Below are 20,284 nucleotides of genomic sequence, written 5' to 3'. Positions count from 1 at the left end.
TCGAAGCCGCGTCTTTAGGGTCAGCAGCCGAGCACCATCATCACTCAGCCACCGTGACGGCCGCGTACACGCGCGCGCGCGTGCGTGCGTGCGTGCGTGCGTGCATGCGTGTGTGTGCGCGCATGTGTGTGTGTGTGTGCATGGCAAAACAACAACAATAATGCATGGGAGATGAAGTCAAGCCCCTTTATTATTTAATATCTGTTCGTGCGTCACTTTAAGAACAAGTTATAATGGCCAGAACTTCAATCCTGCTTTCAAGCGCACCGTTCTCATTTCAAGCACATTACTCCTAGAGCGTACAGCACAACGTAAAACTGCACCATAAGCCAATGGTAGCATTGAGAGATGTACACATAGGAGTTTCGACTCGTAACTTCGCATTTATGCACGCCTGCAACGTGTTTCCAGCATTGAGCTGATCGTGTCCGCTGCTCATAGGTAGAGTAACTGTTACTTGTCGAAAATGCTACGACTGTGCCAGCAACAGCACCACAAGCGGGAACTATTTTTGCAACATGTAAAAAAAAAAAACAAGACGATGATTTTTTTATGGCGCAAGGGCAGCTTGGGCCAAAGAGCGCCATGGCACAAGGTAGGTTTTCATTGCACAAGGTGGGGTCAAACACCCATTTCCCAAGCATTCCACCTCAAAAAAGCCGAGCATGAGGCAGGGGAAAGCTTGTACCCATTGTATCACCGGTGGGTACCCGGCGGCACTGGGGATCGAACCCCGCACCTCCCGCATGCGAGGAGAACGCTCAAACCACTAGGCTACCTCTGCGGTGCTAAAAAATTATAAAACAAGGAGAAAAATGCTTGGCACACAACGGGAAAGAAAGTACACATGATTCGCGTCAAAGGTGAACAGAACAGTGCCTCGTGATGTAAATGCGCTGTTGTCCACGATATTGGTAATTCCCCGCCGTATGTTCACAAACTGATGTAGCCCTGTAATGACAACAGACTGCCCTGGTACCGAAACCATGTTCTCTTTACTTCTGACGCCACTCGTACGTACTTCTGGAGAAGTGAATACAAGCGCAGCGGGAAAAATAACAAACACTGAGTTCCCCTCACCAGGCCGACGTGACACAAGCCTGGAAACAAAAGATAGGTGAAAAAAAAAAAGAAAGCGCGGGAAAGGCAGTTCAGTTAATGTGATCCTCGGTCGCCAGCCTGATAGCACCATTTCCGGAAGTGGTGGTGCGTGTATGTGAGGATCGGGTCGAGGAACACAAAGGATTATACGAAGCACTCACACTAACAGGCGCTTGCGCACTTCCTAACCCTAACACCCCCACACACAGACACACAATTACTAACAGGGTGGGACTACAACGAAAGGACCGTGACTGCGGCGGCCAATGACTCTGGACAGAAACGTGCCCTGCATTTGCCAGGAGCATCGTTTTGTGCGCGTCTAGTTCTGCGCCATGTCAAGAGCACGCGTGTCGTGTTCTCGACCTCACCCATTCCGGTGGACTCCATGCGCGAGGCGGTGTTGACGGTGTCTCCGAACAGGCAGTACCGAGGCATCTTGAGACCCACCACGCCAGCCACGCAGGGACCTGCGCCAGAGTCCACACAAAAAGGGGAACGTCACGCGCCGACAGCATGCGAGAGCGTATACGTACGCTCACGGATGCTGGTTGACGAGTTCGTACGACCTGGTTTTCTTCAAATTTAACGCAACAGGAAGCGAAGTTATATGGGAGCGAGGGAAAGACGTTTATTTTCGACTTCATGCATTGAAGCCACTGTCAAAAAGAGAAGAAAAAGAGAACGAAAGAGAGAGAATAAACAAACGAAGAGAATACGTAAAAATAGAATCGAGGGAGGAAAGAAGTAGAATTTTGGCTGCATAACGGAAAATTTACAAACTATTTCAGGTTCGGAAATGCGTGCAGGCAGTTAGGTTGGATCGCGCGGAAACCATGAGTCGGCCATGAGTCGGATACAAGTCAAGAAAAAAGCGGTTTCTCCCCGCCAAAGTACCCCCTTTCAGCCAAGGCCGACGCCCGATTCTCCTGAGCGTACAAGCCCCCCCTCCTCACTGCATTGTCACGCTCTCAGTTTCATCAGAATCGGCCGACGCCATTGGCTGGAAGGGGGTCCTTTGACGGGGAAAGGACGCTTGGTTCTTGAGTTGTATTGTTGCATCCGACTATGGTGATCCAGCCTGAAGAGGAGTTGGAGAGGTGAGCAGCAGCTTGGCTAGTACCGAGAAAGTCATCTAACGTGTGCATCACCGAGTGACGTTTCCTTGTGGGTGTGGCTGCATGCGCTCTCAGCGGCAGTACTGTTTCTACTTAGCGCGCCGGGTGGGCCAGAAGTCATGCTACAGTGACGAGCAGATTAGAGTTTTCTAAATAAATTAACTGATAACGCTATTACTCGCAGTTAGCTACACATCTCTTACAGCAACCTGGCGCTTATCAATAATCATTAAAAAGTTAACTTAGTCGGCAACCTTACTAGCTGACACATTTCAACTGCTTTCCAGTGTCCGCCGCCACTGGTACTACTATGCATGTCGCAAAAGCTAAATCTAGATCACAAAAAAAAAAGAATTTTTATCTATAGATATTACTAGAGCGCTTCGCTGAAACACCCCGTACACCTAAACCTCTCTGGCATCCTCTTTCTGAAGCATTCGCGTGTTTATGCATGGGTGGGTCGAAGCAAAGGCACAAACACACGGGCGATTCATGGGACTTCGTCTAAACTGTGCGTTTACAAACACCTGACAGTTCCTTTTAGGTCAAGCGAACAGTCCGTACTACGACAACTGTCGCTTAGTAGAAACAGTGGAGCATATTTTGTTAGAATACCCAGAGTATGCTGAAGAGCATGCACATTATTAATATTTTTGTGGAATCACTCACCCAAGTGCCTCTAACACTCGACTGTGTATTAGGGTCCCTTAGCCTGCAACACGCAGCGGAGACTCGCCATGAACTTTTTATTTGATTATTTAGTTGAAGTTGGTATCCTAGACAAACTCTAATCCCTCCTTTCAGCAGTCTCACTGCCCATTCTCTATGCAGTGAACTTCGTCATTCCATTTCCTAAACCGCTATCATTCCATCATTCTCTCCACGAATGCCTTCCCCACACAGAGTAGCAAGTCAGCGCATTGAAACGCAGGCTAAATTCTGTTTTTCAATTAAAGAGTTTATCTCTCTCTCTCTCTCGCTATGTAGACTGAGCGTAGCATGTTACCTGCACTTCTCTCTCTCTCTCTCCTCCTTCATCCCTTTTCTAAGGGAAAAGTTAAGGTGTCCACCCAGAGTGAGACAGTCACCGCTTTTTTTTTTCTTAATAACCTTCTGCAATACCACGTCATTTGCAGAGTAGGTAGGGAGTCTCACAGTTTAGAACTTCCAAAGCACGGTTGCTTATTGATTTCAAAACTCATGCAGCGACAAATATCTGCATGTATACAAAATATTAAATTTAAACAAGGCTCCTGACTGTGTGCCTCTACGCACTGTAAACAGGGATTACCTCATAAGGGAGTAAAAAGTGAGCAAACGGTCCTCTACCACACTCCCTAATAGGGGAAGGGTAGCTGCTCAAGTACTTCATGTATTTTTCTACAAAAATACGGAGTACTTACGGTTGGTCACAGAAACACATTGCCTCTTCAAGGGACGCGAAACTCTTGGTGGTGGTAGTGGTTTTATTAAAAATAATAGTAAAACGGAAGGAAAAGATTTTTGCTAGCCCCGGCATCTGCCATCGATACTGAAGCACCTGAGCTGGGGCAGCGGAAATAAAGGATAGTAGGCAGAATGGAGAAATGCAATGTCAAGATTTCAACCATGGTTTCGATCTCTTCTAGTTGCTATTCTCACCACCTACTCTGCCGCGTTTAAAATTCTCCTTCCTTGCTAACTGCGTTACGCTACTATTCTCTGAAGTGGGAATGCCTTCATTGCCAACAGTAAGCATTCGGTATATAGTCACTGATAGAAATCTACCCCGGGACTTGGGCAGCATATCCTGTCCATAAGGGGGTGTGCACTAGAGGGTGGTTTACTACCTTTTTGCGCCCATATAGGGTAATTCGTGTTTACAGTGCAGGGCCAAGCAAGTTAGAGCAATAGTCGTATTCAGCTCTCCCCCTCCCTTCCCTTTATTAAGCGTAATTTCGGACTTTTTTATGACGTTGGGTGGGCATTCGCATTATATTCTTTTCTACCTCCTTCTACTCGCAACAAAACTGTTTCTTCTTATATACTAAATATAAAATATTGTTCAGGGGACAGAAAACAGGAAACGTTAACAGCTTCACGTGAGGCCGAATTCACTGCTATGCAACACAAGCGCTATGGGTGAAGCAATGGCTCGTAACGTCTCTTCCATAAGAAATGCAGGGTGCCTGTAGACACCACCCAACAGAAGTCACAAAAATGGGAACATTTTAAAAACCGATTTTAAACGAAGGTGGCGAGATAGAGTAAACGATCAAACACTACCTGGACCCCACGTTGTTTATAGCCTATAGTGGACTGTCATACACTCTAAACAGGAATGCGCCTGTATGGGCGTAAAGAGAGAGCAAGCTGTATTCTAGTGCACACCCTTTTATGAAAGAGAGCGCGCTAGAATACAGCTTACTCCCCTTAGACTCCTTTTTGTTTGGAGTGTAACTGTGGGCCTCTAGGGAACGACAGTTTTCGGGTGCGAGATACTACGTCATGATGTTTGCCCGACAGGAGCTATGAATAGCTGCCGTTGCAAAATGCATGTTCGTCGATTTTACGAGAGAGGCCGCACATTATTTTCTCAAAGAGGGAGACAGAAAAATATATATATATATATATATATATATATATATATATATATATATATATATATATATATATATATATATATATATATATATATATATATATATATAAAGAGTCGCAGGGAGCGAAAAAACGGGACTCGCCAAGCTTCAAAGATCGCGGACAGCGCGAGGGAACTCTCGCTCGGAGCTCGAGCGCTCAGAGAATCCGGGAAATCGCGAACGAACAGACAGCAGCCGGCCGACGTCCTCCCCTCGCGGGAGCCTCAGCAGCAGCGGCGCGGCCATTATTAAACGCATCCGTAATCGCCGGAGCCGAAGCTCCACCAGCGCGGATCAGCCTATAGTGCACCAGAGAGAAAGAGAGAGAGAGAAAGCGGACGTCAGCCCGTTTTGCCTCCAGCTCGACTCTCCTCGATTTCGGGATCCGGATTAATAAGTGAACAGCTGCTAGCCAAGCCCCCGCGGCACTGTGCCCGGATCGTACATGTTTTACGCCCGCGCAGCAGCAGCAGCAGAAGCGGCAATCGCTGCGTCGCAGGTCGAAGCCTAGACGCAAGCCGTTCCAAGCACACGCATTATACGATCACTTTGGTACGAGCGGAACGGGTGTCGGTTTTCGTTACTCTTTTTTTTAGTGGACACAATTAGAAATGCGGACATATATAATAGTTGGTTTTATTTGTAAGGGCCCATTCAATTTAACGAACGAATATCCGTCGGCATTTGTGAGCGTGGTGGCACTACAAATCGCCTTGAGTAGGCGATAACCTTGTGTAGTTGCAGCATCAGATCATACTATATTGTGTAGGCAGCCTTGTGTAAAAAGGGTGCCACCGCTTAGAAAAAAAAAAAAAAACATTCGCTCGGCTTTCTGCAAAAAATTTTGCCAGTCGTGTTGTATAGGTATTGTTTCGTTTCCCGTCTGCCTGACTATTTGTTACAGCAAGCGATTGTTTTCAAGTTCATATACAGAATATCGTTTAAGCCCTTTCGTAACCTCTATTTAGGCTGACGAAAAATGTGAACATGAAGTAGCAGCTCCCCGCCGCGGTGGCTCAGTGGTTAGAGCGTTCGGCTACTGATCCGGAATACCCGGGTTCGAACCCGACCGCGGCGGCTGCGCTTCGATGGAGGCAAAACGCAAAAGGCGCCCGTGTGTTGTGCGATGTCAGTGCACGTTAGATTCCCGGGTGGTTGAAATTATTCCGGAACCATCCACTACGGCACCTCTTTCTTCCTTTCTTCTTTCACTCCTTTCTTTACCTCTTCCCTTACGGCGCGGTTCAGGTGTCAGCTGATATGTGAGGAAGATACTGCGGTATTTCCTTTGCCCCCACAAAAAAAAAAGTAGCCGCTTGTACTGGAAGAAAAAAAAAATCGGCAGAGACATTTAAGACTGCTTACGTGTGCGAATGCGAAAGCATTACTGTCCCTGAATGCATTGACACCCACCCGCCCGCCACCCACTCACTCCCTACCCATCACCCACTTATACCGCCCCCCCCCCCACACACACACACACACATGCGCGCGCACGTATGACATCACACCACCTGTAACGCTACACGACGGGCGGTTTCATCACAATTTTGATACGAAAATTGGTTTTTGAGTAAAGGAAATGGCTGCGTTTTTATGGAGGCAAAACGCTAAGGCGCCCGTGTGCTGTGCGATGTCAGTGCACTTTAAAGATCCCCAGGTGGTCGAAATTAACCCGGAGACCGCCACTGCAGCGCCTCTTTTTTCCATTCTTCTTTCACTCCCTCCTTTATCCCTTCCCTTACGGCGCGGTTCAGGTGTCCAACGATATATGAGACAGATACTGCGCCATTTCCTTTCCCCAAAAACCAATTATTATTATTATAATTAAAGGAAATGGCGCAGTAACTTCCTCACATATCGGTGGGCACCTCATTAAGTGAAGAGATAAGGAGCCTGGGAAAGCACACAAATGAAGGTGCATATGTCGCCGGTTCGAATCCCTGACTCAAGGTAGCCTCCAGCTTGACTAGCACATGTAAGCTATTTGGAACAAGAAATCATATGATACCACTAGGAACGCAGTATGACAAACGTTTGCATCATAATTTTGGTACGAATGCTGTCGGGAAAACTACTGAAGTCGGCCAGCGAGGAGTATTCACAGACGGAGGACATGTATATGATTGAAATGGCGGTGCTTGGCTTGCTGTGTGCGTCATACAGTTGCTTGATGACGTCACCCTAGTTTTCTTGCCATCGCTAGGATTTTATAGACCGTCTGCGAGTACACACTACACTCCGCCCGCTTTTATCGTAATGGGACTAGTAATTATTTCGTGTTAAAATGTTACAAGTGGCAGAATTTACAGCTGTGATCCGGACACGACAGGGTGTGCTACCAAATGAACACAAGCGGGCAGCTCAAAAGCAAAAAAAAAGGCACTGTCAACACCATGAGCACAAAGTACACATTAATGTCTATCAGCTCAAGAATAATAATAATAATAATAATAATAATAATAATAATAATAATAATAATAATAATAATAATAATATAATAATAATTTGGTTTTTTGGGGAAAGGAAATGGCGCAGTATCTGTCTCATATATCGTTGGACACCTGAACCGCACCGTAAGGGAAGGGATAAAGGAGGGAGTGAAAGAAGAAAGGAAGAAAGAGGTGCCGTAATGGAGGGCTCCGGAATAACTTCGACCACCTGGGAATCTTTAACGTGCACTGACATCGCACAACACACGGGCGCCTTAGCGTTTTGCCTCCATAAAAACGTAGTCGAGCGCCCTAACCACTGAGCCACCGCGGCGGGGCCTCAATAAACAGTGTGTATACGATTTTTACAGATAAGTCGCCCGCAAGCGCATATACTGTGTGATGTATGCTGAGTTTAGCCCCAGGGTCGCAAGCATCAGCTTCACCCACCAGCGCATTCGGTTTTCCCCTCTTCCTTTTTTCTGGCTTCCTTTATTCCCGTCCCCGTAACATGGTTCTGGCAGTTACTGCGGCTTTTCTTTCTTTCTTCACTAACCAGCCCTAGCTACATACGAGTCCATCCGTTAGGTGCTTACTAGCTTAGGCTCATAATTACCTGGAACACACATCTGGACGTCATTATTTACTGACCCGCCGCGGTGCCTCAGTGGTTAAGGCGCTCGGCTACTGAACCGGAGTACTGGGGTCCGAACCGGCTCGACTACCGCCCGGAATGTGAGACCCTTAGCCCGAGGTCTCACATTCCGGGCGGGAGTCGAGCCCCTTGTACGGGCCGAAGAGCGCCTGCTCTCCTTCCGTGACATTCACTCGTACTACCGGGAACAACGAAGGGAGTACGCACCCCGAGCGCCATCCCTCACCATAGCGCAGGCCGCACACAGGCGACGACTACAAACTCGGACTGCTCCATACCCCCATTACTACATGCCCGATAGCCAGGCCAATTCCCCTCGTCATGAAAACTTTTCGGAAAACCAGGAGACACTCTACGCACCCTAGTCACATGCCGCACCTTCCCTCATCCTCCATCGCCGACCGTGGCGGAGTCTTACGGGGGGACTCTCCTGACCGAAACTTCTCAAGACCAGCGCCGGCTCATCTCCAGCGCTCTGAGAAGGATTGCTCTCCAAGGGCTATCCTTCGCTTTGTAGGGGTGCCTCCTCACAGTGAGGGAGAATCCAAGTGCCATGTAGGGGGCTTCGCCCCCACCATTTACATCATCGTTGGCAATAAAAGTTTCCACCACCACCGGCCGCGGCGACCGCGTTTCGATGGAGGTGACACGCAAAAGGCGCCCGTGTGCTGCGCGATTTCAGTGCACGCTAAAGATCCCCAGATGGTCGAAATTGTGGCGGAGCCCTCCTCCACTGGCACCTTTTCTTCCTTTCTTCTTTCACTCACTCCTTTATCCCTTCCTTTACGGCGCAGTTCAGGTGTCCACCGAGATGTGAGATCCTACGCCATTGCCTTTCCTCAGAAACCAGTTTTCAATTTTTTTTTCAATATTTACTGAGGAATCAAAAAAAAAATTTCGAGGGAACTTAAGGCTGCTTACGTGCTGTGAAGGCGAAAGCATTAGGCGTGGGATTCCCTAACGTGCACTGACACCGCACAGCACATCAACCTCACAAGAACACTCAAGCCCGTCGCGTAGGTTGGGCAGAGTAAGTCACTCCCAAATGAGAGTCACGATACTGCATGACCGCTTAAAGAAAAAAAAAATGGTAAGGGTTTAGCTTAGCTAAACCGAGCACACGTGCGAAGGCAGGTGGTGACCCAATTGCAGGAGGCACTTAAGCTCCGCCTTAAGGGCATGACGCAATGTATTTTGTGGTTTAATGTCTATATACGCAGAATTCCTCATTCTCTACTTAACATTCATAAATGGCGGCGAGTCCTCACACCTCTACCAGCGCAGTGGGGCAGCGGTTAAGTGATGCGCCACTGCACTGGCAGGTGTCTGCTCCTATCACAGCCACCCGTACGGATTGTGCGAAACAAGTTGTTCAAGGATGCGCTGACGGTACCCTCTTGAAAACCTGCAGTAGTGGTGCTTTCGCTTCAAAAAAAATTCGATGGAGGCAATTAGATATCTCTTAACTGCGGGAACGCGAGAGCCAGTGGGCATTTGGCAGTTTGCTCACAGTCCAGTTGGCAGGTTTTTAATCACGTTACAAGGTCACGTGACCTAGGTGGCGATGTAACGGACGGACACCACGAGGTCATTTGACTGGAAGGACGGTCACCGCGAGTATGAGCCATAAAAGGCTTTCGCCTTAAAAATCAAAGATCACTGTGGCTACCCGCATTGGAAGAATGCGAAAGCGTTGACCCGACTCGTCCCAGCCCCAAATAATCCCTTCCATTTTGTGGCAATAAAGTTGTAACCACCAGCACCACCTCCTTGGCACTGGTCGCCTTTCAAATTTGGTGCCACGGTTGTTTTCTCGTACACTTGATTGATTGGTTATCGATTAACTCTGATTATAAAACGAAGACAACAGCACTTGTCGAAACGCTGCAAATCTGACTATTTTTTCTCCTTTCTTGTGTTCTGACTGCAATACTTCTGTATATGAAACTGTGTAACACGTTTCTTACACCGCGGTGCATGTTATCTATGTTATAAATGGGGCAGCGCACTAAAGACGAGTACATTTTAATATTTTGCCTTACTCCTTACCGTATAAGTCTCCTTTGCCGTTCACTGCTTCCAAAAGAGAGCGATAACCAAAAAAAAACTAAAGAAGAAGCAAATAATGTTCCACGGTTCGCGTCCTGTTTATGCTTCCCCAAAATTTTTAGCGCGAACAGACGAATGCTTACAGAAGTGTACGTGTACAGCGAATCTTTTACGCAGCTAAAAACGCCCTAAAATAAGCCGATTTCTGTAGCTCCGTTTCCATTCCTCCGCGAAATCCTCTTAGCGCTCAGCGACACTAGGCGCTCAGCGTGACGAAAAATCCTTGCCGGCGTCGAGTCAAAACCCGGAAGGAAACACCGAGCATTATTCGTTTGGCAGGGGTACAAGAAAAAAAAGGATATGTAAACATAGGATGATGACACAGAGGGCAGCTACAGCTGCCGTCAGTTTCGAAAGCTTTGAAAACAGTGGCTCGAGCACGTACGTACATGCCTGGCGACGCGAAATGTTTTGATATATGCCTTGCGGGAAGGAACTAAAGGAGAACTAAAAGGAGTTTTGAAGGCAAATTACAGAACCGTAGGGCGCACTCAGCATACGTCAACGAATCCACCATTTTGTGATTACGCCTTTGGGTGGGACGAGCCCACAGATCGAGTGGCCACGATGGAGGCCTAGTCGGTTACGATGAAAGCACCATCCCTGGGCATGCGGTTTCACCACAAACTTCCAGCACCGCGCTATTGGTCGCAACACTAGCCGTGTTTGGGAAAAGAATAAAAAGATGGTTTGGTGGTATATGGGGGTTAAACAAACGTCCCGAATCGACTGAGACTATGAGGGATGCCGTAGTGAAGGGCTCCGGAAATGTCGACCACTTGGGGTTCTTTAATTAGCGTGCACTGACAACACACAGCACACGGTTGGTTGGTTGGTTGGTTGGTTTTGGGGTAAAGGAAATGGCACAGTATTTTCTCACATATCGGCAGACACCTGAACCGCGCCGTAAGGGAAGAGATAAAGAAGGGAGTGAAAGAAGAAAGGGAGAAAGAGGTGCCGTAGCAGAGGGCTCCGGCATCGCACAGCACACGGCCATCTAGGATTTCGCCTCCATCGAAATGCGACCGCCGCGGCCGGGATGGAATCCGCGTCTTTCGGGTCAGCAGTCGAGCACCATTACCACAGAGCCACAGCGGGATTTAAAAGTTACAAGCTTCTTCAAGATTCTCAGAGTGCGCTTGTGATCAGGCCTACTCTCTGGCTGGAGAAAGAACTAGCTTCTTCAGGTAACATATTAAGGTTCCGGGCCTCCATAGAGCTTCACATGGCAATGGCTTCACTTGTGCATCAGTGCGCATCGCAGTATGATGCTCAGGCGGTGCTAGTGACGTCATATTAAAACACCCCTGCAGCTGAATATTTGCGCCTTCTACGCGCACAGCCTACATGCAACAACATGGTGTATATCGATCGTCTATGACCATATATACCGCGACGCGACTTCAACTGGTAAAGTACAGCGTAAAAAAAAGTGAAAGCTGTCAGCACTGCGACAGCTCGCTCGGCGTCCAACCCGTACAGGAGCCGCATGGACCTGTTGTACACCTCCTTAACGAGCTGCGACACGAACACCCGAACGCGAACGCACATTACCGGTTGCGTCGGCCGTAATGCGTTCTCTATGCAGTGCAACGCGCGTGCAAATGGTGTTTCTGCGCCGAATAGCACAGCCATCAGTTATGCATGAGTAAACTAGGCGTGCCGCCGGCTCGAATTTCCCTGCCACCGCATGTGGGCGGAGCATAATCAAGGAAACGAGACGATTCCTTGATGGGATGCGGTATAAACAGCTCAAGAACGCGATGCTTATGGGGTACGTAGACGACGCGCTGTACTGTACGCGAGTGCAATAGAGGCACACGACAATATCGCGGTAAATGGAGCAGGTGATATATACCAGGCGTTTTCACGTTAAAATTACGTCACATATATTGCTGCTTGCCGTTTTGGTAAGCGGGACCTAGTTATGCATGCTCTTCCATACTCGTATACGTTAAGTGGCTTTCTTCCAGTTTTGATTTCCCCTCTTTTTTCTTTTCTTTTTTTTTTACGCGATAGCGTATACAGCTCGTTGGGTCGAAAAGCCGTCGGCGTAGTAGTATAGGCGACACCGCGTGTCGGAAATAATCGGGGGCTGGACTGCACAAAAAAAAAACCTATCACGGTAATCTGTGGTTCTAGTGGTTGATGATTGATTGTTGTGTGATAGGCGATGACGAGCTAATGAAATTATTGTAATTAATTGATTAATTAAATTCTCAAATGAAAAACTGGACAAAGAGAGTTCAAAGGTGTTAAAATGCTTAGAATGAAGAGCCAATGCTTGATGAAGCTAATTAAGAAGATTTAGAGTAATTAACTAATTAGTTAAGTGAAACAATTAAAACAGAAAAAATGCATTCAAAGGTGTCAAGCTGCTCAGAATGGAAAGCCTTAAGCCACTACGCTATCGCGTAATACCCTTAAGGCAGAGCTGAAGTGTCCTCTCCATTTTTTTTAGTGATTGTTCACTGGTTTTAGATAAAGAACACGCCAAAGTAAAGCTTCCCTTCTCTTGTGCTGGAGTATATTCTCTGTCCGCTTCCCACTGTCAAGTTGACTTAAAGTGTCATGCTGCTTTCGCCGCCTATACAACATGCCGCTTATTTAGCGAGTAATATAACGCTCTTGGGCACTGTATGCTTTTTGCAGGTGCTTGTGCGGCGAAAGCCGAAGGAAGAAGCTAGTCTGGGCCTTATTTACAAGATAGGGCCGCATACGTTGATGTCTTTAAAATCTCCCTTTCCTTGTTGCAGGTCGCATCTTCACCCTGTACTTCGTCAGTTCAACTGACTAAAAGGGCCGCCGCGGTGGCTCAGTGGTTATGGCACTCGGCTGCCGACCCGAAAAACGCGGGTTCGATCCCGGCCGCGGCGGTCGAATTTCGATAGAGGCGAAATTGTAAAGGCCCGTGTGCTGTGCGATGCCAGTGCACGTTAAAGAACCCCAGGTGGTCGAAATTTCCGGAGCCCTTCACTACGGCGTTTTTCATAGCCAGAGTCGCTTTCGGACGATAAACCCCCATAAAACCAAACCAATCTAACTGACTAAGTGCTCAGCGCGAGAACGCCCGCTACTCTGAAACGCTGTAACACGCAGTAGACATAGAGTAGCCGGTGCCCAAGAACGTCGGTGTGGAATCAGGACAGGAGTCATATAACGATTCAAGTCCTATACCATTCTTAACCTTTTTTGCCTTTTGTCATTTGCTCGAACCAAACAACGCCACAACCCAGCTATCGCCCGCCTCTACTATAATCTTCACGATGGACGATACGAAGAGAAAAGAACCGAACAGGGATTGTCATATTATAAGGGCTCATGTATATTCGGTATCCCTCTTTGTTGTCAAGTTTAGTGAAATGGAAAATTCGGAATCGGAACGCTAGCTTCACCCTTTCAGACATGGACAGAGGCGCACAATGGAAAATTGTGGATCAGAAGTGCGGAGCGGCTCAGAGGAAGGTCATTACAAAGCGCGCAAGGAGTGAAGTGGGGCTTTTGCATGTTCGCATATTCACAGATAAGTGAAAAGGCAAGTGCTGCAGCTCCTAGAACACCGCTGCACATAACTTTGGCGAAGTGGTAGATTCACTCAAAAAAAAAAAACGAACAAAGAGTAATAAAAAGAGAACGATATAAAGACAGAGAGCGGGCGTGAGGCGTTAACAAACCCGTGTGCAGTCCGATGCGCAACCTGAGCTGCTCGTGAGGCCTGTGGTGGATGGTGAAGGACCGGACGTTGTGCAGGAGAGCGAGAGACATGCGCGCGATTTCGCGCGCGTGCAGGTTCCCGTTGGGCAACGGGATGCCGGACACCACCATGTACGCGTCGCCGATGGTCTCCACCTGCGCGCAGGCACCAGGGGGAAGAAGAAGACTTCGTCATTTTGTTTCCTTTCCGAACAGCCCTTACAAAAATTTCTGTAGGCAGTCTATAGACTGTCCACTTACTTCTGTCTATAGACTCTATAGACTTTCTACAGACATATCCCATAGACTAGCCTTAGGCAATACAAACCCTATGGGTAGTCTATAGACAATCTATAGATTTATAGCGATAGACATTTAGTAGACCTTTTCTATGGACATATTATAGACTATGAATACACAAAATGTAATGTTTATAAGAAGGCAACAGAGTCTATAAGAAGTCTGCAGACAGCCTATATATGGACCGGTTTCATAAGCGAGTCAAGCGAGTTGTACGTGCTTACAGCGAAAAAAGGACGCACCTTGTACACGTCGAACTCCTCGATGATGGAGTCGAAGCACGTGTACAGGTCGTTCAGCAGGTTCACCACCTGCAGCGGGGAGAAAAAGGGGCGGGAAAAGTAGAAAGGGGCGTGGCTATTTCATATGACACTTCTTAGACATAGTCACGAGACACATCGTAGAAATGGATGCCCTCAGAACTGGGCAGCTACATGCCTACGTAGACACGCGCTAATTCATAGAAAACCTCCATGGCGAAACGGAAGGATTCCTAATTTTGAGACCGGGGACTTCCCGGGTTCGAACCCGACCACGGCGGCTGCGTTTTTATGGAGGCAAAACGCTAAGGCGCCCGTGTGCTGTGCGATGACAGTGCACGTTAAAGATCCCCAGATGGTCGAAATTATTCTGGAGCCTTCCACTACGGCACCTCTTTCTTCCTTCCTTCTTTCGCTCTCTCCTTTATCCCTACCCTTACGGCGTGGTTCAGGTGTCCAACGATATATGAGACAGATACTGCGCCATTTCCTTTCTCCAAAAACCAATTATTATTATTATTAGACCACACAGCATCAACCATCATGGGAAAAAAATTCGTGTCGTAGGTGCTCGCATTAAACAAGCCTCCTGGGCAACGCTTTAGCAGCAAAGTGCTAGATCTTGCTTCGAATTCCACACCTGCGTCTTTTCATTGCCTTTGTCACCAACCTGTGAAAGCAGCGAGTGAGAGAGTGTCGTTATCTGGAAACAATGCTTCCTTATTTGTGGCACAGCTCGCTATTCCAGCCTTCCAGCAGTAAGACCGACAACGTGAAACCTGAGCTGTATATAATGTCTCTCCTGGCTGAGCTACTTGGGTTGAATAACACAAGCTGTCGGGCTAGTTGGTGTTAGATGATATTTTCTGCAGCGCGAGCACATTCAAGGAAGGAAGAGGGCGATAGGAAAGAGCGTTGAACTAACAATTGGCTCATTTTAGTTCAGCGCTCTTTCCCACCCGCCTCTTCCTTCCTTGAATGCGCTCGCGCTGCTCAAAATATGATACCACCACCTGTGTTGTCCCTGAGACAAGCTGCCGATGAATAACCATTGCGTATACCACAATGCGCGGTAGTCCAGTGAAATGCCAATAGCCTGAGAACCTGAAGTGCAGACTCTCGTACTCATCTTGTGAAACCAGATTTCACTGTGCTGTGTGTGCAAGAGGCGATGTGAGAATGATTTTCGTCTCTCGGTGTGCGTGACTTGGGACGAGTCATGGCGTTGGGCTGGCTTGAGCAGAGCGTTGCAGTAACTATAGCTATTTGCCGGCAAGCTTCTAGGCACGCTTCATTTGACTTATTGATATCTTCAAGACTGTAGGCTATAGTTTAGTGATATATGGATATTTCAATGCTCACAGTGCTACTTGGTGCAGTGACTACAGTAACGCCCATTAACGAGTAGCTGGTTGTGACGCCGGGAAAAAGTAATACGCCTGCTAGATTATGGCTCGATATATTGTCGTGGACACGAGGGCTACTCGAAACCGGGCTCCGTTGGGCAGCGTGTCCGAGCCTTCGGAATGAGGAGAGATGGAACTTGAAGTTTGGGAAAACGATAACAAGCAGGCTTAATGGCACTTTGAAGAAACTCATTTACATTATTTAAGATAGAGCAAACAGTCAAAAATTAAGCCTTCATGCGTTGAGCGACTGACTGAGCCTTGTCGCCAGGGCCCAGAGCGTCATTTCTCCCTCAGCACGCTCCTTAAACCCCATGAAATTCCACCCCTTCATCCGGCGGTGGCTAATACAATACGTGGCACATTTCTCCAAGATGGGGAAAGTTTCACAGCACGTAGCACTCGCTGCAGAGTCTGCCCGTGGGAACTGGCGAGGAGGAATCGCAACTCCGCTGCTATTTCGCACAGTGGTGCGAAACTCCGCGCATACTTTACTAGCCAGGCATCCTTTTTTTTTGTGGGGTCATCAGAATATCAAATTTCTTGCCGCCAGCAGGGTCGTAACCATATCCAACCTTCTTGCATGGATACTGATTTTAAAGCTAAGCAGAAAAGTAAGTTCACCGGAGCTTGCAAGTAGTATGCGTTAATTTTGCAACAGACATTGAGGCTCCTAGAAGTGACCACTTCCCCATATATTCAAAAACAATCTCGCTTGTACAATAGGCGAGAGCGACATAAATCCAAAACAACCAATCGGAAGGCTTTCTCTGTTACACGACAGAACAAGTAGATGGACACACTGACAACGATAGTTTCAGACAGTTCCTACACAAAATAACATGGGCTCTTGTACCAAGAAGTGCTAATACTCAGGGACTCGGGAACTTTTTTCGGAACGGGGAAGGCAAGAACGCGAGTTAGTTTTGTTATTTATTAATTGCTTGTTTTAAATATTATTTCAATTTTATTGTTCTTTATTATTTTGCAGGGCTCGAAGGTTTATTGGCGAATGCATATAATACCTAAATTTAAATGGACAACTTTTAAAGATGTACACCTGATGAGTGACCGACTGCATTAGAAAAGTTTGCGCTCGTCTGTTTCAATTCTGTTAACCATGTTCTGGGGTCATTCTGTTGGGACATGGTTGGTTTAGCTTAGAAGGGTGATGGCTCGGGCTACTAGGTTATTTACATGAGGTTCCATAGCGCGAAATGCAGTATGTTACTCAAACGAAATGCTATATGATTGGCTACAAAGCCAGTTCTAGTTCAGCCCTACTGCGCTTCAGATTAACGACGTCCTAGAATTGAAGCATTCGTCAGAAATCTGATCTGAATGTAAGCAGTACAAGACTGGGGAAGGGGGCGATGCCCCCTTTTCAGAAATGTTGGAGGGGGCGACCGCCCCCCTTGCCTTTCTTATTCCGCAGTCCATGCTAATACCAGAACAATATATTGGAGAATATAAGCAGCTGAGCCCTTTTCTTAGAGGGTAAGGGCTTATCGTAGAAATGGGTCTTCAGAATCGTATCGCGATACATAGAAACTACGCTCTACCATGAGTAAGCGCCTACAGAAACCAGCCAGAAAGCGCTGATGTGATATTTGTGGCAGATCGCCGCCCGAGACTCGAGAACTGAGAATTCATATGATAGCCCAGTACGTGAACCCGTAATTCAGAATACCCCACTCCGGTGTCTTGCATGGCCAGAGAAGCTCCAAAAACACTGCTTGCTGATCATTTTTGTCCACTTACTTTCCGCCCTATAGCGCTTCGTTAGCCTTCTAAGAATTTGAGATATCGGTCAGATATGCAAACCAAAAAGTCTGTGCCCAGTTGTTTTCATGAGCAACATGCTTTCTGGGAATTCGAATTAGCAGTCGGGAAATTGAAATGTGCACATGCATCCGGTCGTCTGAAGACTGTTGCGCCTGGTTTCAAAAATGCTGTCCAGTCTAGTACCCACGCGTACTGCTGTACTAACGGAGATATTTAACGACCTGCTGGCCAGGCAGCACATTCCCGAATATTGGAAGATTGCTTCCGTCAATCCCGCAAATCTCCCCTGCTTCTCGACTCTTGCTGAACGGTAACCCTAACGAGCTGCTTTTGTAGTGATGGAGGTTATGACTAGCGCCAGGTTTCAGCGGTAATGCCATAACAAAACTTTCTTCAGACAGTCTATAGACTGTCCACAGACTTCTGTCTATAAAGTCTATAGACTGTCTATAGACAAACCCTAGAGAAGCGTTTATAGGCAATACTAATTTCATAGACAGTCTATAGACAATCCATAGATTTATGGCCATACACTTTTATTGGACTTTTGTCTATAAACAGTCTGTAAACTATAAATCGACAAAACAAAATATCTATAGGAAAGCAATAGACTCTATAGGAAGTCTATAGACCGTCTATAGACCACTTTTATAAGGGAATACAGGAGTATTCTCGGCGCTCACGACACACTTTCTCAGGCAACGATGCACATTGCATGCAATTCTGAACCCTGTGTAGACGCGTTGAGCTCGTGCGTAGCCGTGGTAGCATCGCCATTTAGATATTAGAGAGATTTACCATAGCGCGATCCGATACGGTGAACCGGTTCCTCGCGGCACCAGCTGAGCATGCGCAGATGGCACCGACGGACGCACTCCGCCACTGCACTGGCGCAGCTTTGCCCCGCGGAAGCGGATCACGATAGCGGATCGCGCTATGGTAAATCTCTCTATTAGCCTAGCACTCGACACCGCCAGTCGCATCCTTATTCTGCTCGGTTTACGGGGGCTTGATTTTAGTAGGAGATCGCTGCGGTGGATTTTTAACGATCTAACTAAGTGACATCAATATTCATTCAGAAAAGCGAACGAAAAAACGCAGACTATAGTCTCAAGATCAGAGTCAAAGGGGCAACGCGGTGACCCTCCCCCCCCCCCCCTTTTTTTTTACCTACGCAACGGCAAACTTGCTAAGCCCGCTACTGATTTTTATTGCCGCTGCAGGCTGACGGTGTTTGCATTTGAGCTTCCGGCTCAGCGGTGAGTTTTATCCAGACGGCGTTACAAGAAGACCTAGAGGTCATTCAGACGTCGATTTTTTAAGTGAATGATGATGCCACCTGCAAAAACAGTTATGCTGTCTTTCAACCGAAAGTATTCACAGGATACTAGGCTTTGTCTGAAAAAAAATGGCTGGCGGTCTAGCATTGCTAAGCACGAAATATTGTGCTAAATCATAGTTTTTTTTCCAGCGCAACTGAGGTGTCCACTGACCCAGGGAGCCAGTTGTCCGCGTCTTCGTCTTCAATGCCAATTTTAAAATGTACGACAGTGGCCTATGAAAAATGAAAATTTGTTTTTTTGGAAAGGAAATGGCGCAGTTTCTGCCTCACATATCGGCGACACCTGAATCGCGCCGTAAGGGAAGGGATAAGGGAGGGAATGAAAGAAGAAAGGAAGAAAGAGGTGCCGTAGTGGAAGGCTCCAGAATAACTTAGACCAGCTGGGGATCTAAAGGTTCACTGACATCGCACAGCACACGGGCGACTTTGCGTTTCGCGAGGGGAGGCGCTGCGAGCGCCCGCATGGTCAGACGTGTCTCCGCACGGCTCTGTGTTTCGATGCTGATATCCGAAGAAATCTCGCCCATCTACCAGGGATTGTTTGGATAATCGAACGTCGGAAGTCACCAGGACCACAAGGATACCAAGTTTTCCGAAAAGTGAGTCCGCATTTCCAAGAAATCACGCATTTACTTCGAGGTCACAACTAAGCCTAACCCGGGCGCCAACTCGGGCGCGAGGCTCCGTCAGGTGCGGCGCGGGAGCAGCAGCGACACCCGCGGCGGAAAGGTGCAGCTGCGCGACGCAGCGGCGCCCCTAGCGGGAAGAGCAGCAAGCGCCGTCAGCGCGTCACCCGCCCGCGAAAATTTGAATCTACGCAACCATGCAAGTGGTCGAGGGCCGCGCAGTGGACCCGCAGGAGTTCACCGTACCAGGCCAATGGTTCCAATGCAAGGGAAAGAAATATGTTCCACTAGAGAAGAGCAAGAAAGAAATTGAGACCGAGCAATACAGGCTCAAGCAAGCCGGGAGAAGATTGGCGGCCATGTCGGTCGAAAAACAAGAGACTATAATACCAGAGGGAGCTGACAAGATTATCATCCGCCCTAGCGGAGGACTCGACAAGCTCCTCAAACGCGGAATCGCATACCTGACCAAAGTCATCATAGCGTCAGCGGGTATAAATACTAACGAAGGAAGACGTTGTCATTCCCAACACGAAACAACTTTCAATCCTCGTCGCCACCACGAGCGGGGTGTTGTCTTTGAGAAAAACTTAATGTGGGAGAGAGAATCGAATCGTGCGACGGTGAATAATTCAGGAAACAGTGACGACTCGGAGGCGTATTCTTTAACAAACAGACAAGGAAAACTGTATTAACTTTACGGATACACAAAGAGTGGTCAGACGGAACACCCGGCACAAACGTCTCTCTTCCTTGCCGTCTAAAAGGCCACTGTCTTGCCGAGAGTCCGAGGGGCCCGGCCGCTTTCAGCTGCATCCGGCCGTTCCGCTGCCCAA

At 47.7% G+C, this 20,284-nt stretch overlaps 1 protein-coding gene across 1 annotated transcript in view; it reads right to left on the bottom strand.

Moving 5' to 3' along the window:
* The window catches only part of LOC144094775 (atrial natriuretic peptide receptor 1-like), a 235,052-nt gene that overhangs the window by 26,068 nt on the left and 188,700 nt on the right, over positions 1 to 20,284 (bottom strand). Inside the window, exons 5-7 of the mRNA XM_077628679.1 lie at positions 14,272 to 14,340; positions 13,711 to 13,885; positions 1,473 to 1,571 (exon numbers count right to left, since the gene is read on the bottom strand). Coding sequence (XP_077484805.1) covers positions 1,473 to 1,571; positions 13,711 to 13,885; positions 14,272 to 14,340 — 343 coding nt within the window. The remainder of the gene's footprint in view (positions 1 to 1,472; positions 1,572 to 13,710; positions 13,886 to 14,271; positions 14,341 to 20,284) is intronic.

The sequence above is a fragment of the Amblyomma americanum genome, chromosome 6 (assembly GCF_052857255.1).
Source record: "Amblyomma americanum isolate KBUSLIRL-KWMA chromosome 6, ASM5285725v1, whole genome shotgun sequence".
Lineage (NCBI taxonomy): Eukaryota > Metazoa > Arthropoda > Arachnida > Ixodida > Ixodidae > Amblyomma > Amblyomma americanum.
Note: the sequence above shows the minus strand (reverse complement) of the source record. Positions and strands in the feature narration are given on the sequence as shown.